The sequence below is a fragment of the Mastigoproctus giganteus genome, chromosome 3 (assembly GCF_048544385.1).
Source record: "Mastigoproctus giganteus isolate SK-2022 chromosome 3, ASM4854438v1, whole genome shotgun sequence".
In the NCBI taxonomy this organism is placed as follows: Eukaryota; Metazoa; Arthropoda; class Arachnida; order Uropygi; family Thelyphonidae; genus Mastigoproctus; species Mastigoproctus giganteus.
This window is the reverse complement of record NC_143577.1, coordinates 7,063,778-7,089,829: the sequence shown is the minus strand read 5'-3', so window position 1 is coordinate 7,089,829 and position 26,052 is coordinate 7,063,778. Positions and strand designations below refer to the sequence as shown.

Genomic DNA, 26,052 nt, shown 5'->3' with positions numbered 1-26,052 from the left:
TTACTGTAACTCCTTTTATAGGTCAGGGTGTAAAAATTAGAGTTTAAAGGTGAAGGTGTGAAACTTAAAAAAAAAAAGAAACTTACACTATTTTATAAGATTTTATTTTTAAAGTGCATAACGTTATGACTACAAAAAAAATTTCAGTTACAAATAAATATTGTGCTGCTTCAAGATGAACGTGATTGAAATCATCCATACATGACAAACTGTATTACAGAATTTAGCATGTTGCTAACATGTTAATAAACATTACCTGTAAAAATTATTTCAGCTACCAATTAAAAGATGGTGAATAATAATTACTTTATAAAAATCTGATATAGCTTACCTCCAAAGAAAATACAGAAAGATTGGACTGATAATGAAAAACTGCATATCATTTGCCAAATACCATGACCACCCCATGCACTTGAAAAATAAAAATACAAATATACATTTATTAATAAGAAAGCATGTAATTTCGATGTCAGTCATTCTTAGATTAACAAATATATACAAAAAATATACAAATATATACAAAAAAAAAAAAAAAAAGAACTCATGCTTACACATGTGCAGAAAAGAAAAATATATTATGAAGAGTATAAATTTTTGTATTCTTCACAACAAAGTAGATTCTTTTGTATCCTAGCTATATAAACTTAATAAAACTCTCACGATTTATCTTATTCTTAGCACTGTTATGTGAGTGTGGCAACCCCTTTCTACAGGGTGTCTCAAAAATATTGGTACAAACGTTTAGGAGAGGTAGGTAGGTAACATCTAAAGGAATGTGAATCACATAGGAACCCATAACTGGAAACGTCACTTAAGTCGGTAAACAGCGCTGTTCATTAGTTTGCGGGAGGGAAAATTTCTGGTTTACTCATTCAAGCAGTAGTCGCCGCATGAAGAGCATGCATCGATATACGAACTATGAGCTGGAAGACATGTACCTAGTGTATGGATTAGCAGAGGGCAATGGACGAGCTGCTCAACGAATTTCTGGAGAACGCTTCCCAGACAGACATGTACCGGACCACCATTTGTTTGCGTGTGTGCATCAAAATTTGTGCGATTATGGGTCATTTAGAGGTAACAGGAGTAGTGCGGGCAGACCACGTTTGATACAAACTCCCGCCATGGAAGAAAGTTGAATGCCATCCAGAATAATCCTACTACCAGCACATGTGCCATTGCCTCTGCCTTAGGAGTGTCTCGTTGCAGTGTACAGCGTGTCTGGCACGACGATTCCTTATACCCCTTTCATCTTCAAAGGGTTCAGTTACTGCTCCCTCAAGATCATCCTGCACGTGTGGCTTTTGCGCTGTGGTTTCTCCAAGAAAGTGTTCAAGACTTGAATTTTTCAGCCTATGTTTTGGTCACGGATGAGGCTTATTTCACTCGGGAAGGCTTATTCAATCAGCACAATGCTCGTGTGTGGGCTCACGACAATCCACACGGTGTGTGGATTGTCGTGAGCCCACACATGATGTTGTGCCCATGCGGCACAACATCGCTTCACAATAAATGTGTGGGCCGGTATGGCCGGTGACTGCTTAGTCGGCCCATACCTGTTACCATCCCGCATGAACTCGCTAAATATCGGATCTTTCTTGAACAAGTTCTACCAGGGTTACTTGACGATGTTCCAGCAAATGTGAGATGTAACATTTGGTTCCAACATGACAGGGTGCCTGCCCATTATGGAAGGTGTGTTCGTGACCATTTGAACAGGCATTTTGGGCGTCGATGGATTGGCCGTGGTGGACCCGTTGCCTGGCCCCACACTCACCTGATTTATCGAGCCTTGATTTCTTTCTGTGGGGGGGGGCCCTCAAATCTATCATGTATGAATTGCCTGTGGAGATGGAAAGGGATCTCATGGCGAGACTCATCTGCGCTGCTGCTGCTACTGTCGAAGAAACTCCAGGTGTATTCGACCGTGTCCACCAATCCATGCTGCGTTAGTGTCACGCATGCATCGCGTCTCACGGTGGAACTTTCGAGCATCTATTGTAACATCATGAAATGCATCCATCTCGTACTTATTATTATTTGTTTTTTTTTTTTTTTTTAGGAGCATTAGCAACTAAGGCCATATTGCTCCGGGATATGCGGTGGTCAGTCCCTGACCTTTCCGCATCCTCCATATTTGGTGGTGACAGGCTCGAACCCCGGTCTAATCAAGAAGCGTGTGCCACACACTGCTGCTCCTTCCCACCTGGCTACGGAGGCACCTATTTCGTACTTAATATTATATCAAATAAATGTTTGCCACTAATTACTGTCTTGTGTCATTTCTGCTTCTTGTGCCTCTGCTACTACGTTCCCGTGATGTTTCCGGTTATGGGGTTCCTATGCAATTCGCATTCCTTTAGATGTTACCTACCTCCCCTAAATGTTTGTATCAATATTTTTGAGACACCCTGTATATCCACACTTAGACAGTGTGGATATAGAAACTTTACTGAGAACAGCTCTGCAACAAGCTCTATATAGTGACAACACATTTCAGCAAAAGGCTAAACAAGTTATATGACATGAAATCCTGTAATCAATAGATAAGATGACCATATAATTTTTCTAGAAAACCATAGCTAATCTATATAATGTTTAAAAAAAAAAACATGCATACTTATTATTATATTTTATATAACTCAAACCCAGCCTAATATTTTTGAACATGGGAAAGGTTACATGCTACCAATCTTGATGTCTAGAATATAAATATATATATATATATGTATCAATTCTTTTATGTATCAAGCTTTGTAAACCCTTCTAACCACCCAAGGCAGACTATATCCTTAGTTATTAACAAATAAACTGATCTTGGACTCAATTAATTAATGGGACAATTCCTGCTTTGTAATGAAAAATTGATTTATCGTTACTATCCTTGCCATCTTACAGGTTAATTCCAGAGATGATGAGTGTAATATATGAAAAACCATGACTTGCCTGTTTTAATCAAATTGAGCAAGGGATCATCATCAACTTGAATGACCTCACATTATTCAGGTCTAAGCAGCTTCCTTCATCAGTCAAGCATTGCAGAATAATTTGGTGCTGTTGTTGTTGTTGTTATGGAGGCTTAATGGCACATAAGCTGCTAAGGCTATAATGTGCCTATTCACTTATTATATTAAAACATGAGATAATAATTTAGTGCAGATCTTCTGTTTGCTTAAATCATTTTTCAGAATGGTGCATGAATTGTCTCTCTGTTATGTAAAGCTGTTCTATTATTTAGGAGTCATTCTACAATCAGATACAATCAATATACAAATGTTTTCAAACATTTCTGAGGTTCAAAGCATTGCTGGATGTATATAATGCTTATCTTTTTGATCTTCACAACCATCCTGAAATTTTGCAAGCCAGTGAAAAACACAAAAGTGAGCAAGAGCTGCATTACTGTACACTTATTTTAATAACTGGCAGGTTTCAACTGTACTTTTAAACTTAAAACAAAATTTAATATTCCCTCTTTGTTGCATGCCTTAACAGAATGACAATGCCTTGAACAACACAGCTAAAACACAAAGGCACACAAAAAATTTACAATATACAAATGGGTATGTAGAGGAAAGTAATCACACAGATCAGCTGCAAGTTGCATCTTGGTTCTATGTACTTTGACATGTATGCAATGGATGCAGTACTGGAACTTGTCAAACCTTGTGCATAGGTTGGTTCATAAGTAATGTCATTAGGAAAACAATTTTTTTTTATAATTGGGCATCATGAAGTTTTATACATATTGCTAATATAGATATTAGCAATACATAGACATAAACATGCTAAAATAAAAGTTTCTATCTATTACAGATCTGAAGTTATGAATAGGTTAAACTGACATCTGTTTCTGTTGATGGTTGGTGACAGATTTCTTTTCAAGTCAGGAGAAAACTTGGCTCTTCATGAAAAATTAAGGAAAGTATACCAACAATGCATTATTATTACAAGCAATGTTAATAGATGGCTTGCACATTTTAAAGCGGTGTTTCCCAACGTGGGTCCCACGCCCCACATGGGGGAAATTTGATTGTTCAGGGGGGCAATTCAAAAATTGCTCGTCTAGAGTTTAAAACAACCGCCTACTATGACTTAACTTGTACAAAAGAAGAATTGTTGGTAAAGTCTCTGTTTATTGCTCATACTGCAACTATCAATCGTACTCTTGAGGCTAGTTATGAAATTTCTTTACTCATTGCTAAATCTGGGAAAAATCATACTATAGGAGAAAATTTAATCAAACCATCAATATCAGCATTTCTTAAAACAGTTCTGGAAAAAGATGACAAAGACGTGAAAGCTAAGCCACTCAATAACAATACTGTTAGCAGAAGAATAGATGAAATGAGTGAAGATATTGAAATACAACTTGTTGGAAAGCTGAAAACAAGAAAATTCTCAGTGCAAATGGATGACTCAACTTTGAGAGACAGTGAAGCCGTACTGATAACTTATGTAAGATATATTGATAAAGGTAATTTTGCTGAAGAAATGTTATTCTGTAAATCATTAGAGAGCACCACTACCTCCAAAGATATATATAATAAGCTAAAAAATTACTTAGATGACAATAATATACCAATGAAAAATATAACATCTTGCGCTGTAGATGGTGCTCCTAATATGATGGGCAAGAAAAATGGCTGCTTAAAATTGATGAAAGATGAGAATCCAGAAATGCTTCTTGTGCATTGTGTTAGGGAAAACTTGTGTCTCTTCAAGCTTTTTTGTGAAGAACAAAATGAAGACCATGTGAGATTTTTACTTCACACTGAAGTAAGGTGGCTCTCGAAAGGGAACTGCTTGAAAAGATTTATGGAACTATTTGATACTATGAGTGACTTTTTAAGTGACAAACCTAAAATGAAGCATCTGTTAACGGTCGATGGTAAAGCATTTGTGAGTTATTTAGCCGATATCTTTGAAAAACTAAATATATTAAATAAACAACTTCAAGGAACAAATAAAACTCTCGTCGATGCAAAAGCGAAGACATTTGGTTTCATTACATTTATTAAATTATGTCAAAAATATATTTTTAAAAAAAATTTGAACAGTTTCGTTGTCTGCAAAAATGTGAAGTGACTGATACCGCTGTATTTGTTATTGTTGATCATCTGAAAATTCTGTCCGATGATTTAAAATAAAGGTTTCTTGATTTAAAACAAATTGATTTTCCAACCTGGATGATGCAACCAATGTTAGTGGATTTGTCTGATGTATCAATACAGTATCAAGAAGAATTCTCAGAAATGCAAAATGATGAGTCAGTTAAAACTTTATTCAATATAAAAGGAGCGATGGCATGGCTTTGTGATGAAACAGAAATTAAATACCCAAATTCAACCAACTTTGCAAGAGAACTATTGTTACCGTTTCCATCTTCATATTTAGCTGAATGTGGATTTAGTGCCATAAATGATTTGTTACTAAACAAAATAAATCGACTGGATATCACAATGTCTATTATGTTTTGAAAATTTACTTACTATTTTTTTCTTAATAATTTCCTAATGATTTCTTCCTAAAACCTAAGTCTCGTGTCCTGAACAAGTTGTAATTAGGCTTCATTTAGGGAATAATTCAATTTTTGAATATAAAAAATATGTATATCGGTGTTTCCCAACGTTACATAGGGGGGCATCAGAATTTTAGAAAGACTTAGGTGGGGCATGGTAAAAAAAAGGTTGGGAAACACTGTTTTAAAGAGTCACTGACATTTGCGACCAGCCAAGGAGTAGAAGACCAAATTCTGTGTGCATTAAAAAAGACAGGTTTTGGATGAAATGAATTCGAAAAGACAGGTCAACAACCACATATGCAATGATGCAAGCAAGCACCATGGTGTACAAAAACAAGTGTATTAATCATTTTAGACACATCAAATTATATTAAATTAAGTTACAAATGTAACCAAGCTGTAATGAGAGAAATGAAATGCTCGAGGCAAATGACCTGCCAAGATCACTTTCAGAAGTGCAATAAAGTTCAAGGTAATTTTTTAAAGGCTTCATAACAGGAGACCTCAATTTTCCATTATGACCCTTATTTTAAACCAGTCTATAGAATGCACGCCATCCACCACTTCAGTGAACAAAAAACTTGGAACTGCTAAGCAATCAAAAATGATTGCCACAGAGTCTTTGGTTGATATTTGGTTGATTCACTAGCAAGGCTTTTGTGGATTTATTCGATGATTGTTTTCTACACCAGCATGTTCGGGAGGCAACTAGAGGGAGTAATACTCTTGATCTGATTATCAGTAGTGATTCTTCATGCATTAAGAATCTGCAGATAAAAGAACCACTAGGTGGCAGTGATCACAGTGTGCTGAAGTGGGATTTACTCAAGGAGGTAACTACCATCAGAGGTAAAGGGAAGGGTTTTTGCTTTCGTAAAGGCGACTATGATGGGCTGAGACAGTATTTAAATTGTATACAGTGGGACCAACTGATGATGTTACCAACAGCAAATTCAAAATGGGAAGCATTCAAGGAACTAATCTTGGAGGCTACCAGGCTTTACATACCAACTAAGAAATATTGTTCAAGGTTCAGGCCTAAATGGTTGTCAGATGAACTAATGAGACATATTTCTCCAAACAGGCCTCTGCGGTTGGGTATATCCATACTCAAAAAAACAGTAATGAGACATATGGCAGAGAAGGAAAATGCATGGGATACATACAGATTAATGGGTGACATGGAAGCCTATGATAGATATAAGTTGGTCTGTAACCAAGTCACAAAGGAGATTAGGCAGGCAAAGGCAGATTATGAGAAATCCTTGGCAAAGGATGCAAAGAAAAACAGAAAAGAGTTCTTTACCTATTTAAACTCAAGAAGGAAAGGGATGAATCAGATTGGTCCACTGGATGTTGATGGTTCAACAGTTGAGGATCCTGCTCAGGTGGCTAACAATCTAAACGAGTATTTTGCATCAACATTCACACAAGAGGAGTTATTCAGGAAGGGGAATGTCGTAGGTGAAGTAAACATTGGCAGTGAACTAGACAATTTTCTAATAACTGAGAGGAAAGCGGAGGAGAAATTGTTGAGTATAAACATAAAAAAAGCACCCAGGGTGGATGGGATCTATCCAGTTATATTAAAGGAGGCAGCAAAGGAAGTAAGCAAACCCCTAGCCATAATTATGAGAGTTTCTTTGGACTCAGGGGAGGTACCCATAGACTGGAGATGTGCAAATGTAACTCCAATTCACAAAGGAGGATCAAAGGCTGACAGAAGTAATTATAGACCTGTTAGTTTAACTTCGGTTCCAGGAAAATTAATGGAGGCACTGGTTAAAGAAGCACTGCAGGATCATCTGGACAAGAATTCAGTTATAGCTCAGACACAGCATGGTTTTGTTAAGGGCAGGTCTTGCCTGACCAATTTGATTGGGTACTATGATGTAGTCACAAAAGAACTGGATGCAGGGAATAACTTTGATATTATATATTTGGATCTTAGAAAGGCTTTTAGCATTAGCATTAGCATTAGTAGAGGCATTTGATGCAAGAAAGCAAGCTTATGCAGCATCAGCAAAAAAAAAAAAAAAAAAAAAAAACCACTCCCACTTCACCCCTCTGTTCGTTCAAAATACCTGTCCAGCTGAGCCTTAAACTTATTTAGGCTATCAACCTCCACCACAAGGGATGGAAGTCTGTTCCACCAACCAACCACCCGCTGGCTAAAGGCAAATTTCCGCACATCTATCCTACATCTGTCTTTCCTCAATTTCAATTTATGCCCTCTCAGGTGATTATTCTGAGCGAGAGGAAGAATCCCATCAGCATTGAGCATGCTCAAACCATTCAATGCTTTATACACCTCTATCAGATCACCTCGCTGGTGCCTAGTCTCCAGACACTGTAATTTGCAAATCTTAAGCCTTTCTTCGTAAGAGCACCCCTTTGTTCCATTCACTAATCTTGTTGCCCTTCTCTGTACTCGTTCCAGCAGCTCTACATCCTTCTTGAAATGAGGCCTCCAGGCCTGTATACAGTACTCTAGGTGTGGCCTGACCATTGCCTTATACAAGGGAATAATCACCTCCTTATCCCTGCTAGAAAAATTCCTATATATCATTGACAATACACCATGAGCTACTCTTGCAGCCCGTCTGCACTGCTCAGAGAACTTCATATCTGCCTGCACAACCACCCCCAGGTCCCTTTCATTCTCTACCACTGTCAGTGTAATACCACAGAGTTGATACGTTGCTCTGGGGTTGCTGTTTCCCATGTGTAGTACTTTACATTTGTCAATGTTAAACTTCATTTGCCACCTCTCAGCCCATCTGCTCAACCTTTCCAGATCCTGTTGCAGCAGCATAGCGTTAGTAGTGTCCTTGACAACCCTGCCTACCTTTGTATCGTCTGCAAACTTCGACATTAAGCTTGATATACCATCATCAATATCATTTATGAATACAGAAAACAATAATGGACCCAACACTGAGCCCTGAGGGACTCCACTAATAACATTAGTCCACGACGAGCAGTGTCCATTGATTACCACTCTCTGTCTTCTTCCCCTCAGCCACCCCTTTACCCACAGCAGCAATTTGCCTCCAATGTTACACTGCTCCAATTTGTGCAGCAGTCTTCCATGTGCAACAGTATCAAAAGCCTTTCTAAGATCCAAGTATATAATATCAAAGTTATTCCCTGCATCCAGTTCCTTTGTGACTGCATCATAGTATCCAATCAAATTGGTCAGGCAAGACTTCACCTTAACAAAACCATGCTGTGTCCGAGCTATAACTGAAGTCTTGTCTAAATGATCCTGTTTTGATACTAGTGCCTCCATTAATTTTCCTGGAACGGAAGTTAAACTCACAGGTCTATAATTGCTTGTGTCAGCTTTTGATCCTCCTTTGTGAATTGGGGCACATTTGCACATCTCCAGTCTATGGGTACCTCCCCTGAGTCCAAGGAAGCTCTCATAATTATGGCTAAGGGTTTGCTTACTTCCTTTGCTGCCTCCTTTAATATAACTGGATAGATCCCATCCACCCCAGGTGCCTTTCTTGTGTTTATCTTCAACAATTTCTCCTCCACTTTACTCTCAGTTATTACAAGATTCTCTAGCTTACTGCTAGAGTTGAATACACCTCTGGCTTTCCCCTCGCTAAATAACTCCTCATGTGTGAATGTCGATGCAAAATATTCATTTAGTTTGTTAGCTACCTGAGCAGGATCATCAACAGTTGACCCATTGATATCAAGTGGACCAATCTGATTTATCCCCTTCCTTCTAGAGTTTACATAAGTAAAGAACTCTTTGCTGTTTTTCTTTGCATCCCTTGCCAAAGATTTCTCATAATCTGCCTTCGCCTGCCTAACCTCCTTTGTAACTTAGTTACAGATCAACTTGTATCTATCATAGGCTTCTGTGTCATGTGTTAATTTGTATGTATCCCATGCATGTTTCTTCTCTGCCATATGCCTCATCAGTTCATCTGACATCCATTTAGGCCTAAACCTTGAACAATATTTCTTAGTTGGTATGTAAAGTCTAGTAGCTTCCAAGATAAGTTCTTTGAATGCTTCCCATTTTGCATTTACTGTTGGTAACATCATCAGTTGGTCCCACTGTATAGAATTTAAATACTGTCTCAGTCCATCGTAGTCGCCTTTACGAAAGCAATAACCCTTCCCTTTACCCCTAATGGTAGTAACCTCTTTGAGTAAATCCCACTTCAGCACACTGTGATCACTGCCACCTAGTGGTTCATTTATCTGCAGATTCTTAAGCCTTTCTTCGTGTTGGGTCCTTTTGATACTGTTGCGCATAGAAGACTGCTGCACAAATTGGAGCAGTGTGGCATTGGAGGCAAATTGCTGCTATGGATAAAGGGATGGTTGAGTGGCAGAAGACAGAGAGTGGTAATCAATGGACACTACTCAATGTGGACTAATGTTATTAGTGGAGTTCCTCAGGGTTCAGTGTTGGGTCCATTGTTGTTTTCTATATTTATAAATGATATAGATGATGGTATATCAAGCTTAATGTCCAAGTTTGCAGACAATACAAAGGTTGGCAGGGTTGTTAAGGACACTACTGATGCTATGCTGCTGCAACAGGATCTGGAAAGGTTGAGCAGATGGGCTGAGAGGTGGCAAATGAAGTTTAACATTGACAAATGTAAAGTACTACATATGGGAAACAGTAACCCCAGATCAACGTATCAACTCTGTGGTACTATGCTGACAGTGGTAGAGAATGAAAAGGACCTGGGGGTAATTGTGCAGGCAGATATGAAGTTCTCTGAGCAGTGCAGACGAGCTGCAAGAGTAGCTCATGGTGCCTTGTCAATGATATACAGGAATTTTTCTAGCAGGGATAGGGATGTGATTATTCCCTTGTATAAGGCATTGGTCAGGCCACACCTTGAGTACTGTATACAGGTCTGGAGATCTCATTTCAAGAAGGATGTAGAGCTGCTGGAACGAGTACAGAGGAGGGCAACAAGATTAGTGAATGGAACAAAGGGTTGCTCTTACGAAGAAAGGCTTAAGTTTTGCAAATTACAGAGTCTGGAGACTAGGCATCGGCGAGGTGATCTGATAGAGGTGTATAAAGCTTTGAATGGCTTGAGCATGCTCAATGCCGATGGGATTCTTCCGCTTGCTCAGAATAATCACCTGAGAGGGCATAAATTCAAATTGAGGAAGGACGGATGTCGGCAGATGTGCGGAAATTTGCCTTTAGCCAGCGGGCAATTGGTTTGTGGAATAGACTTCCATCACTTGTTGTTGAAGTTGATAGCCTAAACAAATTTAAGGCTCAGCTGGACAGGTATTTCGAATGAACGGAGGGGTGAAATGGGAGTAGTGGTTGTGCTTTTTTCTTTTTTTTTTTTTTTTTTCTTGGCTGATGCTGAATAAGCTTGCTTTCTTGCATCATATGCCACTACTAATGCTAATGCTAATGTAGAAAATATCTTAACAATAGACAGTAAAAAATACAAATTTAGTTAAATAATTTTAAGCTTATTTGAATAGCAGGTAAATATGTGAAAAAAATTTATGGAATATTACAAATTTCAAAGGGCACTGCATCCAAATGTCTCATGTTACTGTTAATAAAGGTGCCGATACGCCGTACCGTTGTGTACTGTCCCAAAAGAAAGCACTGGTTATCTTAGCTTTAAATATAACTGAGATAACCAGCAATATAACATGAGAATTTCAGTTATTATTCAAATTATTCACTACACCAAGTGAATAATTCACAAAGTTCATTATTCATCAAGTAAGATGTACAAAAGCCATCAACAGAAAGATTTAAGAACAACTGCACAATAAGTACATTTTGGTTAAAACTGAAAAATGTGAGACCTTAATCCATCAAGGAGATAATTTCTGCTAATTTTGGCCAGGGTAATGATAATGAAGCAGAATAAAACATATGCTGTTTCAGCCAACATATATGTAAACAATTTGTTTTCGGTTCACTTGCTATCACTATATAATATTATAAAGTAATTTTTCAGTACTCTATTGGCATGTTACAGCGAAATGGCCTTCAGCTTTACAAATATGATTTTATGAGGAATTGAAATATGATGATGTTATTAATGAGCTTTAAAAGAAAAAGACAAATGATACAGTGAACTTGGAACATGAAAGTTCTGAGCATGTTGCACTAAATCTCTACCATATGGTAAATCACTGACTGTGGCAAAGAAGAGCCACTGATCTTCTCTGAGGAAACATAAAAGTTTAATAAATGAAAAACATCTACACCTTAATGTATTTAACTATTCATCTAAAAATAGAGAACTTTTTTTTATAAATGACTACAATTATAAAATTCATGAATTTTTCCCATTTTACAGAAAAAAGCTGCACAGATTGGTGCAATTTCAAAGAGTGATCTCAAAGTATGTTGAATTACCCCCTGTCAGACAGTGTGGCATTTTGCCTGGCTGTTTAATAATTAATGGAGATTTGTTAAATATTTTAATAATGAACCCAAAGGAAACAACACTTTTTTTTTTTTTAAGAAGTACTGCGAACTAGACTATCTGGCTAGAGTGGGCAAAGAACTCAACATAGTTATATGAGTAAAAATAACCTCTTGTGCATCTAAAAATGGTTAAAACTATAAGAGTCTCAGGAGTATAATAATTTTAACTCAACCAATATTAATCTCAAAATTTCGATGTGTTGTTTCACTACAAGTTAATTCATTACACTTACAGTTGACATGTTTGTCTCAAATCACCAATAAGAATAATAAAATTATATTATGAAAAAATAAAACAGGTTTAATTAACTGAAAAACAAATTCTTACCATTTCATCTTTAAAATTGTTAATATAAAGTATATTCCACCACCATGACGATTTGCAGTAGGGATCATTAATTCCAGTTGCAAAGGGTCCACCAGTAAAATATTTTTCCAGGGCAGCATGAAAACCCAGAACTAACATGTATGGAGGTGTTAACCTGTAATTAATTTTAAACAACATGATCTATTTGAGAAATTTCTTATTTTTCCATTATGCTTCTACTTCCGACAAAATTTATGTAAATGGTGAGAAAATAACAAATTACTAAGCTAAAAGAAATGAATTTGAATGATTTTATCATGGGAAAAGTTAATGCTCTGTTAAGCATATCTATTTAGCATTAGTAGAAGCATATGATGCAAGAAAGCAAGCCTAAGCAGAATCACTGCTTCTATTAGAATGAGCAGAAGCCTGAAAAACAAGATGCATGATATTTCAGAGACTGCTGGGAGCCCTTGCGGTACAAGTAAACACATGGGTTGTGTTAGGGTAGCTAAGAATAGAAACAGGTGCAGGTATACTTGCGTGTACACCAATGCTAGGAGTTTAGTAAAAAATTTGATGAATTTGAGGTATTGCTCAAAACATCGAAGGCAGATATTGTTGGGATATCAGAGACGTGGTGTCACACAGATATAAGGGATGTAGAACTGGAATTTGGGGAGTACAACGTCTACAGAAAGGATAGACAGGATAGGAAGGGGGGAGGGGTTATGCTATTAGTTAAGAAACACATAAAAACCAAGGAAGTGAAGCCAGTCGACATCGCTGGACAGTGCAGTGTTGAGTCAGTTTGGTGTAACATAAGCATTGGGAGATCAAAATTGAGAGTAGGAGTGTGCTATAGGCCTAATGATTCTGATGAGTATAATAAGAAACTGTACAGGGAAATAGAGTGGGCCAGTAAATCAGAGAGTCTTATAATGGGAGATTTTAATTTCCCAGATATTGACTGGAATTTGGGGGCTGGTCACTCACACACTAGCAGGGCTTTTGTGGATTTATTGGATGATTGTTTTCTACATCAGCATGTTCGGGAGGCAACTAGAGGGAGTAATACTCTTGATTTGATTATCAGCAGTGATTCTTCATGCATTAAGAATCTGCAGATAAATGAACCACTAGGTGGCAGTGATCACAGTGTGCTGAAGTGGGATTTACTCAAAGAGGTAACTACCATTAGGGGTAAAGGGAAGGGTTATTGCTTCCGTAAAGGCGACTACGATGGACTGAGACAGTATTTAAATTCTATACAGTGGGACCAACTGATGATGTTACCAACAGCAAATTCAAAATGGGAAGCATTCAAAGAATTAATCTTGGAAGCTACTAGGCTTTACATACCAACTAAGAAATATTGTTCAAGGTTTAGGCCTAAATGGATGTCAGATGAAATAATGAGGCATATGGCAGAGAAGAAAAATGCATGGGATACTTACAAATTAACACATGACACAGAAGCCTATGATAGATACAAGTTGATATGCAATCAAGTTACAAAGGAGGTTAGGCAGGCGAAGGCAGATTACGAGAAATCCTTGGCAAGGGATGCAAAGAAAAACAGCAAAGAGTAATTTACTTATGTAAACTCTAGAAGGAAGGGGATGAATCAGATTGGTCCACTTGATATTGATGGGTCAACTGTTGATGACCCTGCTCAGGTAGCTAACAAACTAAATGAATATTTTGCATCGACATTCACACATGAGGAGTTATTCAGCGAGGGGAATGCCAGAGGTGTATTCAACTCTAGCAGTAAGCTACAGAATCTTGAAATTGCTGGGAGTAAAGTGGAGGAGAAACTGTTGAAGATAAACACAAGAAAGGCACCTGGGGTGGATGGGATCTATCCAGTTATATTAAAGGAGGCAGCAAAGGAAGTAAGCAAACCCTTAGCCATAATTATGAGAGCTTCCCTGGACTCAGGGGAGGTACCCATAGACTGGAAATGTGAAAATGTGACCCCAATTCACAAAGGAGGATCAGAGGCTGACACAAGTAATTATAGACCTGTGAGCTTAACTTCTGTTCCAGGAAAATTAATGGAGGCACTGGTTAAAGAAGCACTGCAGGATCATTTAGACAAGACTTCAGTTATAGCTCGGACACAGCATGGTTTTGTTAAGGGGAAGTCTTGCCTGACCAATTTGATTGGATATTATGATGCAGTCACAAAAGAACTGGATGCAGGGAATAGCTTTCATATTATATACTTGGATCTTAGAAAGGCTTTTGATACTGTTGCACATGGAAGACTGCTACACAAATTGGAGCAGTGTGACATTGGAGGCAAATTGCTGCTATGGATAAAGGGGTGGTTGAGGGGGAGAAGACAGAGAGTGGTAATCAATGGACACTGCTCATCGTGGACTAATGTTATTAGTGGAGTCCCTCAGGGCTCAGTGTTGGGTCCATTATTGTTTTCTGTATTTATAAATGATATTGATGATGGTATATCAAGTTTAATGTCCAAGTTTGCAGACAATACAAAGGTTGGCAGGGTTGTCAAGGACACTACTGACACTATGCTGCTGCAACAGGATCTGGAAAGGTTGAGCAGATGGGCTGAGAGGTGGCAAATGAAGTTTAACATTGACAAATGTAAAGTACTACACATGGGAAACAGCAACCCCAGAGCAACGTATCAACTCTGTGGTACTACCTTGACAGTGGTAGAGAATGAAAGGGACTTGGGGGTGGTTGTGCAGGCAGATATGAAGTTCTCTGAGCAGTGCAGACGGGCTGCAAGAGTAGCTCATGGAGTATTGTCAATGATATACAGTAATTTTTCCAGCAGGGATAAGGAGGTGATTATTCCCTTGTATAAGGCAATGGTCAGGCCACACCTCGAGTACTGTATACAGGTCTGGAGGCCTCATTTCAAGAAGGATGTAGAGCTGCTGGAACGAGTACAGAGAAGGGCAACAAGATTAGTGAATGGAACAAAGGGGTGCTCTTACGAAGAAAGGCTTAAGTTTTGCAAATTACAGTGTCTGGAGACTAGGCACCAGCGAGGTGATCTGATAGAGGTGTATAAAGCCTTGAATGGTTTGAGCATGCTCAATGCTGATGGGATTCTTCCTCTAGCTCAGAATAATCACCTGACAGGGCATAAATTCAAATTGAGGAAAGACAGATGTAGGATAGACGTGCGGAAATTTGCCTTTAGCCAGCGGGTGGTTGGTTGGTGGAACAGACTTCCATCCCTTGTGGTGGAGGTTGATAGCCTAAATAAGTTTAAGGCTCAGCTGGACAGGTATTTTGAATGAACAGTGGGGTGAAGTGGCAGTGGTTTTTTTTTTTTTTTTTTTTTTTTTTTTTTGGCTGATGCTGCATAAGCTTGCTTTCTTGCATCAAATGCCTCTACTAATGCTAATGCTAAAAAAAAAAAAAAAAAAACGCTCCCATTTCACCCCTCCATTCATTCCAAGTACCTGTCCAGCTCAGCCTTAAATTTATTTAGGCTATCAACTTCCACAATAAAGGATGGAAGTCTGTTCCACCAACCAACCTCCCGCTGACTAAAGGCAAACTTCTGCACATCTATCCTACATCTGTCTTTCCTCAATTTGAATTTATGCCCTCTCAAATGATTATTCTGAGCAAGAGGAAGAATTCCATCAGCATTGAGCATGCGCAAACCATTCAAGGATTTATACACCTCAATCAGATCACCTCGCAGGTGCCTAGTCTCCAGACACCGTAATTTGCAAAATTTAACCCTTTCTTCATAAGAGCAACCCTTTGTTCCATTCACTAATCTTGTTGCCCTTCTCTGAACTCTTTCCAACAGCTCTACACCCTTCTGAAAATGAGGCCTCCATACCTGTATAAAGTACTCAAGGTGTGTCCTGACCATTGCATTATATAAGGGGAGAATCACTTCCTTATCCTTGCTAGAAAAATTCCTGTATATCATTGTCAATACACCATGCCTTTCAGCCTTTCTGCACTGCTTAGAAAACATCATATCTACCTGCACAATTACCCCCAGGTCCTCTTCATTCTCTACCACTGTCAGTGTAGCAACAGAGTTGATACGTTACTCTGGGGTTACTGTTTCCCATATGTAGTACTTTACATTTGTCAATGTTAAACTTCATTTGCTACCTCTCAGCCCATCTGCTCAACCTTTCCAGATCCTGTTGCAACAACGTACTGTCAGTAGTGTCTTTAACAACCCTGCCAACCTTTGTATTGTCTGCAAACTTGAACATTAAGCTTGATATACCATCATCAATATCATTTATAAATACAGAAAACAACAATGGACCTAATACTGAACCCTGAGGGACTCTACTAATAACATTAGTTCACGATAAGCAGTGTCCATTGATTACCACTCTCTGTCTTTTTCCATTCAACCATCCCTTTATTCATAGCAGCAATTTGCCTCCAATGCCACTCTGCTGAATTTGTGCAGTAGTCTTCCATGTGCAACAGTATCAAAAGCCTTTCTAAGATCCAAATATATGATATCAAAGTTATTCCCTGCAGCCAGTTTATTTGTGACCACATCATAGTATCCAATCAAATTGGTCAGGCAAGACTTTCCCTTAACAAAACCATGCTGTGTCCGAGCTATAATTGAAGTCTACTGTAGGTGAACCTGCAGTGCTTCTTTAGCCAGTGCCTCCATTAATTTTCCTGGAACACATGTTAAACTAACAGGTCTATAATTACTTGTGTTGCCCTTTGATTCTGCTTTGTAAATTGGGGTCACATTTGCACATCTCCAGTCCATGGGTACCTCCCCGGAGTTCAAAGAAGCTCTCATAATTATGGCTAGGAAGTAAGCAATACTTCCTTTGCTGCCTCCTTTAATATATCTCGATGGATCCCGTCCATCCCGTGTGCCTTTTTTATGTTTATCTTCAACAATTTCTACTCCACTTTTCTCTCAGTTATTACAAAATCATCCAGCTCACTGGCAGAGTTTATCTCACCTCTACCATTCCACTCCCTGAATAACTCCTCATGGGTGAATGTAGATGCAAACTACTCATTTAGTTTGTTAGCCACCTGAGCAGAATCATCAACAGTTGAACCATCAATGTCCAGTGTACCAATCTGTTTCATCCCTTTCCTTCTAGAGTTTACATAAGTAAAGAACTTTTTGTTGTTTTTCTTTGTGGCCTTTGCCAAGGATTTCTCATAATCTGCCTTTGCCTGCCTAATCTCCTTGGGGACTTGGTTACAAACCAGCTTATATCTATCATAGGCTTCCATGTCACCCATTAATTTATATGTAACCCATGCATTTTTCTTCTCTGCCACATGTCTCATTAGTTCATCTGACATCCATTTAGACCTAAACCTTGAATAATATTTCTTAGTTGGTATGTAGAGCCTAGTAGCTTCCAAGATAAATTCTTTGAATGCTTCCCATTTTGAATTTTCTGTTGGTAACATCATCAGTTGGTCCCACCGTATAGAGTTTAAATACTGTCTTAGACCACCATAGTCACCTGTATGAAAGCAAAAACCCTTCCCTTTACCCGTGATGGTAGTTACCTCTTTGAGTAAATCCCACTTCGGTGCACTGTGATCACTGCCACCTAGTGGTTCCTTTATCTGCAGATTCTTAATGCATGAAGAATCACTACTGATGATAATCAGATCAAGAGTATTACTTCTTCTAGTTGCCTCCCGAATATGCTGATCTAGAAAACAATCATCCAATAAATCCACAAAAGCCTTGCTAGTGTGTGACTGACCAACCCACAAATTCCAGTCCATGTCTGGGAAATTAAAATCCCCCATTATAAACCTCTCTTATTTACTGGCCCACTCTATTTCCCTATACAGTTCCTTATTATACTCATCAGAGTCATTAGTCCTAAAACATACTCTTACTCTCAATTTTGAACTCCCAATGCTTATGTCACACTAAACTGACTCGAAGCTGCACTGTCCAGCGATGTCAACTGGCTTCACTTCCTTGGATTTTAAGTGTTTCTTAACTAATAGTATAACCCCTCCTCCCTTCCTATCTTGTCTATCCTTCCTGTACACATTGTACTCCCCAAATTACAGTTCTGCATTCCTTATCTGTGTGACACCACGTCTGTGCTATCCCAACAATATCCGCCTTTGATGTCTTGACCAACACTTCAAATTCATTAAATTTATTTACTATACTTCTAGCATTGGTATACATGCAAGCATACATGCACCTATTCCTATTCCTAGTTACCCTAACACATACTATATACCCACCTATTTCACGATGACTGCCATCCGTCCCTGAAAGCCCCCAACACCCCTCGCTCCAGGCTTCTGCTCATTCCAATAGAAGCAGTGCGATAATCACCTTCACCTCTGCCTGTGGCTACTGTTAAACTATTAGTTCTTGTATCTCCCCAAGCTAGCAGTTTACCCACCAACTTAACACTGCCTCAACAGGATCAGCAAATATTCTCGCACCCTTTCTATTTAAGTGTATCCCATCCCTGTAGAAGCAGTCTCTCCTGTTAACAAGTACAGACCGGGCTGAAAAAAAATTCTACCCCTTGAGCCTTGCACATTCTTTCCAGGATCGAACTGATTGACAAGGCTCTCATCATATACTCCCTTCTATCGTTTCTGGGCAGAATTGCAGACACTTTCAATTTCAACCCTAATTCACGGTTTGTTTTCAACAGTGACCTGTATTTCTTAAGTAATTCTGCCGGTTGTTGTTGTTGTTGTTGTTGTTTGGTTTTTAGGAGCATTAGCAACTAAGGCCATATTGCTCCGGGATATACGGTGGTCATTCCATGACCTTTCCGCATTCTCCATATTTGGTGGTGACGGGCTCGAACCCCGGTCTAATCAAGAAGCGTGTGCTACGCACTGCTGCTCCTTCCCACCTGGCTACGGAGGCGCCTAATTCTGCCGGTCTCCTGCTCTTAATATCATTAGTGCCAATGTGTACAACAATATCACCCTTTGTGCCCTTAAAGGATGATATCTGCTCTAGAATGTCATCAACCTTTGCCTCTGGCAGACATACCCTGGTCCTGTTCCACCTATCCTTTTTACATAGCATGTTTCCCGTTTCCCTGACAATAGTGTCACCAACAACTACTAGTTCCTGATGGACCAGCGCATTCTGCCTTGGGGGTTGCCACTGTGTTGCATGATGATCAAGTGCAAGCTCTGGCGTTGATGTGGGCAGCTGAGAGCTTGATGGGCTCCTCAATTTAGATCCTTCGAGGGCATCCACCCTGTCCTTCAAGCTCTCATATAGGCCCATAACAAAGCTGAGTTGTCGCCTCATTTCCTCACACTCCTTACATCGCCGCGTGCACACAAAGACATCCCCCTTGTAAATATCATGTCCCATACCTGACTGCTCCACAAACATCAAGCAAGCAGTGCATTTTAAAAGGCTGTGATTCAGAGGGCAACTGCCCCCCCTCAGTTCTCCCCTGAGCCACAGCACTCCATTTAGCTTGAGCCTTTTGCTTTGCTGCTCTGAGTCATGATTCTGATTCAATTTCAATAAAATTTCAATTTCAGTACAAAATTATAACCCTAAACTTGTATCCCAGTGCAGTTGTAACACTATATATCTATATATATTTTTTTTAAGTGTCAAGTATTATCTTCGAGTTTCTTTATATAAGTTCCGTATCAAGTTATATATTAATTAATTATGTTATGTTCATAAAATCTAAGTCATTATATGTATTTAATTAAAAGTACAATTTAATTAACAATGAAGTTCAACAAGATTAATAAATTTACTGATTAATTGATAATATTATATACTATACTATACTAAGCTAACGCTATGTAGTTCAGGCTATAACGTATCGTATAACAATGGTGGTAAGGTACAAACGCTAAATCTACGGACACTTAAGTATTGATTAACTTCCAAAATCCCACTGTCTCAATTCAGAATAAATCAAGGATCTTGCCTAAGTCTATAAGCTACTTACAGAAAATAATTTAATAAAACAATTGGTCAATAAAGTGACTGACTATAGCTAAAAACTTCGGGTTCACCAGCTCTGCAAAATTTGTAAAATATGTGGATTGGATACCCTTACCGATACTAAGTAATAACTTACAAAATCTCTTTCTACATTAAAATTTAAACTAAGTATCGTAACTAGGAATATAGAGCTACTCTAGAAAATAAGTTAATATGCCAATCCAAGCCAATTTAAGTTAATAAAACAGAAAAAACTTCTCTATGTTCCTCAACTGTAAAAACTTCGCCTGCACAAGGCTACTCTCGTCCCAGCATTTGTAACTAGTATTCTCAGATCTTTGCTCTCGGCACTCTGTATTGTTTATTATTGTTCTAATGTGATAACTGCAATTTCATAAACTGTGGTCTCTATTCTCTTGTACACTGGTGTGCAAAATTTAAGGACCAGTCAGGTTTTCACCTGTAGCTTCTCATAGGAGTGGCCTGGAAATGGGAAAAGCATACCAAAGGAACCTTGTGAGGTACAAAAATGATGAAGAAAACAACACCGACACAACAACAGAAACAAAATGGTACAGGGGGATTTTATTCAAAAATGGCAACATAGCACTGGTTGCCATGATACAGATGCATCACTGCCAAAGATGGAACAAAGGGAAGAGGTGGTCCTCAGTAGGAGATATAGCCACCCCTAATGTTGATGCAGGCTTTGCACCACCTGTCCATACTTAGAACAATGTTGTTGATAAGTTCTTGTGGTTACATCATCCATTCCTCTGTCAGCGGCATCTTCAGCTGGTGAACATTTTCTGGTGGGTGTGGACATGCCGCTAGGTGTCTCTCCAGAGTGTTCCATATGTGTTTGATGGGATTTAGATCGTGGGAATGGGCAGGCCAATCCATATGAACAATTTCCTCACTTTCCAAAAGCATATTACAGCTGTAGTGTGATGGGGTGTGCCACTATCATCCATAAACATGAACTCGGGGCCAAGGGCACCTCGGAACAGACGCACATGGGGAAGAATTAGCTCAGTACAGTAGCGTGCACCGGTTACAGTACCGCCTTCCAGTATCTGGAGTTGTGTACGTCCATCCAAGATAATGCCTCACCAGATGAGAACACCTCGACCGCCATATCGATCCTTTTCAGTGATGTCTGCAGGGTGATAGTGTGTGCCAACCTCTCACACAGATTAGCTGACATCCAGAATTGCTGCTGAGACTGAATCAACTCTCATCAGTAAAGAGTACCTTAAATAAAGATTTTGTGGTTGTAACCTTTAGAAATAGTGTTGGTCCTTAAGTTTTGCACCAGTGTAGTTCTTAGAGAATTATTTACACCAGTTTACATATCAGTAAACTTAAACGTCATATAGCAATCAGATTCCAAAATTCAATAAAATATATTGGTAATGTTTAAAATTACAAAACTTTTTTGTCTTAATTTTATGAACCTAGTTGTAAATCACTTAAGTAATATTTGTGCATACTTTTAAGTTTACATTCCATGATTGGAACAAAATATGTTACAAAAAAATATACACTGTCCATTCAAAATATTATGGCCCCCAATAAAATAGTGGGTATGTCCTTCTCATGCTGCTAGTACTGTCACCACATGGTGAGCATGGCCTTTATAAGGCATCTGAATGAAGGAGATATGTTATACCATGTCATCAAAATTACATTCCATGGATCTGCAATGGTCCATAGTGGAAGATCCAAATGCCAGATTTGTCGATCTGCATATTCCCAGAGATGTCCTATGGGATTCATATCTGGTGAATTTAGTGGCCAAGGTCACTTTTATGTTTGGTAAACCACTTTTGAACAATACTGGCAACACGGCCAAGCAATTTATCCTCCTGGAAGCCACCTATGTCAACTAGAAAGACAAGTCACAGTGCATCAAACACTGCTTATAGGTCAAGATGCATTATTTTTATGCATTACTTGCATTTGAATTTGATCATGGAGAGACATTCTGCTCTCATTGAAGATTGAGCTTAGAGTCCTTCGCATAATAAAGCTTGGGTTTTTGTTCAACTTAGGGATGAACACCATTATCCACAGCTCAGCCTAAGTTGCTAATGCCTTTTTAAATTGTGTAGCATCACCTGAATTGGGAAAGCCACTGTAAATTAACTTCTGTTCCAGGTAAATTAATGGAGGCACTGGTTAAAGAAGCACTGCAGGATCATCTAGACAAGAATTCAGTTATAGCTCAGATGCAGCATGGTTTTGTTAAGGGCAGGTCTTGCCTGACCAATTTGATTGGATACTATGATATAGTCACAAAAGAACTGGATGCAGGGAATAACTTTGATATTATATATTTGAATCTTAGAAAGGCTTTTGATACTGTTGCACATGGAAGACTGCTGCACAAATTGGAGCAGTGTGGCATTGGAGGCAAATTGCTGCTATGGATAAGGGGATGGTTGAGTGGCAGAAGACAGAGTGGTAATCAATGGACACTGCTCAACGTTGACTAATGTTATTAGTGGAGTTCCTCAGGGTTCAGTGTTGGGTCCGTTGTTGTTTTCGGTGTTTATGAATGATACTGATGATGGGATATCAAGTTTAATGTCCAAGTTTGCAGATGATACAAAGGTTGGCAGGGTTGTTAAGGACACCACTGACGCTATGCTGCTGCAACAGGATCTGGAAAGGTTGAACAGATGGGCTGAGAGGTGGCAAATGAAGTTTAACATTGACAAATGTAAAGTACTACATATGGGAAACAGTAACCCCAGAGTAACGTATCAACTCTGCGGTACTACACTGACAGTGGTAGAGAATGAAAAGGACCTGGGGGTAATTGTGCAGGCAGATATGAAGTTCTCTGAGCAGTGCAGACGAGCTGCAAGAGTAGCTCATGGTGTCTTGTCAATGATATACAGGAATTTTTCTAGCAGGGATAAGGAGGTGATTATTCCCTTGTATAAGGCAATGGTTAGGCCACATCTTGAGTACTGTATACAGGTCTGGAGGCCTCATTTCAAGAAGGATGTAGAGCTGCTGGAACGGGTACAGAGAAGGGCAACAAGATTAGTGAATGGAACAAAGGGTTGCTCTTACGAAGAAAGGCTTAAGTTTTGCAAATTACAGAGTCTGGAGACTAGGCACCGGCAAGGTGATCTGATAGAGGTGTATAAGGCTTTGAATGGTTTGAGCATGCTCAATGCCAATGGGATTCTTCATCTTGCTCAGAATAATCAGCTCAGAGGGCATAAATTCAAATTGAGGAAGGACGGATGTCGGATAGATGTGCGGAAATTTGCCTTTGGCCAGCAGGTGGTTGGTTGGTGGAACCGACTTCCATCACTTGTTGTTGAAGTTGATAGCCTAAACAAATTTAAGGCTCAACTGGACAGGTATTTTGAGCAAACGGAGGGGTGAAATGGGAGTGGTGTGGTTTTTTTTTTTTTTTTTTGGCTGATGCTGAATAAGCTTGCTTTCTTGCATCATATGCCTCTACTAATGCTAATGCTAAAATTTAAAAATCTGAGATGCCATAAGAAGAACAGCTGTTTCAAAGCTTACGGCTTACCTACATCACTGAATACAATACAGCTCTGAGCCAATTTCATAAGAAATTAGCCTATCTCAAGTTCTACCATTATATTTCTGATAAACCAATGTTTTTAAAGCTTCTATTCCTGTTAATTCCTTTTCCAAAAAAAAAAAAAAAAAAAGAAGAGATTTGCAAGCCACCAACCTTTACTAGTCATACTAAGCTAAATTCCTTCTTTGTTTTAAACTGTTTTTTATATTTTTAATTATATTACACTGCTGCAGTTTACAAACGGTACATATAACTTCTTTCCATTATTTTTAGTATTTTAGTTTTAAATTCACTCATTACATATAAAATAAAATTTTTATTTTATGTATAATGCTATTTACTGAATTAAGTTTCAGTCATATTTATACAGCTATTGGTAATGATGAATAAAACATGAGAACATATATCTATGTATATAATTATCAACAGTTTGATGGTTTCATATTTTTTGCTTTTAAAAGGTGTGTTAAAATAGGTATGAGTTCATTTACTGTGCACATGGACTCCATGTGATAAGGTTATTTGGTGTGATTTTATTCTGTGATGAATAAATGAAAAATATTTGTTTCCATTTTGATTCAAAATACCTTAATATACCTACTACAATGGAGAAAATAAATGTTAAGTGAAATGTTCAGCAGGTCAGAGCAATCCTTGTACAAAGCTATAATCAAAATACACACAATTTAGTCTGTACACAGTTCAATCAGGTCTAGACCTTTGAGCCCTCTGCCTTCTTCTTCTTCTTCCAGTCACATAGTTCCCTGAGGAGCTGTTGTGGCCACCAACAAAATCCTCCAACTGCACTGATCATATGCTATATGAGCGGCATCACAAAATGTCATGCCCAAAAGATCACTGACCATCCTTCCATCTAGCTGAAGGTCTTCCTTTAACAGCAGTTTTTGGAGTTGGTTTTGTTATGGTCTCTGTGGCATTAGATAATGTGGTAGTATGCCACTGCCTACCACATGGCCGATTTTGAAAGGGGCCGGCTTTAATCATAGGAAGAGTCATCATGCATCCTACGAGATGCTTTTGAAGAGGAAAGGTGACTACAGCAGAACCCTACTTAGTGCAGAAGGCTGATTACAACTGGTTTTCACCTGGTTTTCAGAGGTCGTCTGACTGTATTATATCAGTGCCTCTTTCTCTTCAATATTTCTTCTGCTGAAATCTACTAAAAAGGTGAATGCTTTCGATGAAGTCAGATAATTTTCAGTGATATTTGTAGCTGAAACAGCCATAAATTACTAGACAACTATGCATATAAACAAACCGGCATCACCGCCATAATCGCAGGCAGAGAAGCCCTCTGCCTGCTCATTTCATATCTAAAACAGCAACTGTAATTTTCAAGATATCCAGTGGATCAGCACTTCTAGTGTAATCTCTTAATTCCATTAGAGTATATAACAAAGGGATCCAGGAAATAATATTATGTGGAGTATCATGTAACTTACCTCCAGAAACGATGAATATAAAAGATAATCCAGTTTATATTTCCTTTGGTCTTATCAGCTTCCTTTAAAAACAGACAAGTCAACAAAAAGCCACTAGAAAAAATAAATAAATAAAAATTAATTCAGATTGCGTATTTACAATTATATTAATTTTACACAATATATTCCTGTAAAGTCAAATAAAATACCTTGAATTACAAATTTTAAAAAGATAAAAAAACAAAAAATTTGAACTATTTCAGTTTTATAATAAAGTACGCTGATAATTAATGAACTGTTTCATGTGACTAATAATTTCATGATTAGTTCAATGTTTCATGTGACTAATAATTTCATGATTAGCTTGTCAGGATTGTGGGGAATGTTATGTAGGTGAGTTTGGTAGAAGATTGAAAGATCGGGTTTATGAGCATAAGGTGGCTCTGCGAACTGCTAATTTTGAATGCTCCGCAGTCACCGAGGGTTGAGCAGCACAATCTTGATCCGCAATGGGATATTGAAATCGTTGACTATTCACGTGATTACTGCCAGTGTTCATGGCTTAAAGCACTACACATAGCCACCAATAATTGTACTATGAACTGCACGAGGGGAGTACACTTACACCCTATTATAGAATGCACTGTATTGCAGTGCGATGAGAACGCAATAGAGTTGCGAACACAACGTGTATGTAATTCTGCTTTACCACCACCAGACTCGTGATACATGATCATGCCCAGCTGATTTGTGCTATTGTAACCATCAATATATACTGAAGTACACCATTCACAGACTAGCTGATGAAG

General features: G+C 38.5%; 1 protein-coding gene across 1 annotated transcript in view; it reads right to left on the bottom strand.

Moving 5' to 3' along the window:
* Positions 1-26,052, bottom strand: part of LOC150087634 (O-acyltransferase like protein-like) — a 252,648-nt gene that overhangs the window by 203,064 nt on the left and 23,532 nt on the right. Inside the window, exon 3 of the mRNA XM_090369839.1 lies at positions 25,265-25,357. Coding sequence (XP_090225965.1) covers positions 25,265-25,357 — 93 coding nt within the window. The remainder of the gene's footprint in view (positions 1-25,264; positions 25,358-26,052) is intronic.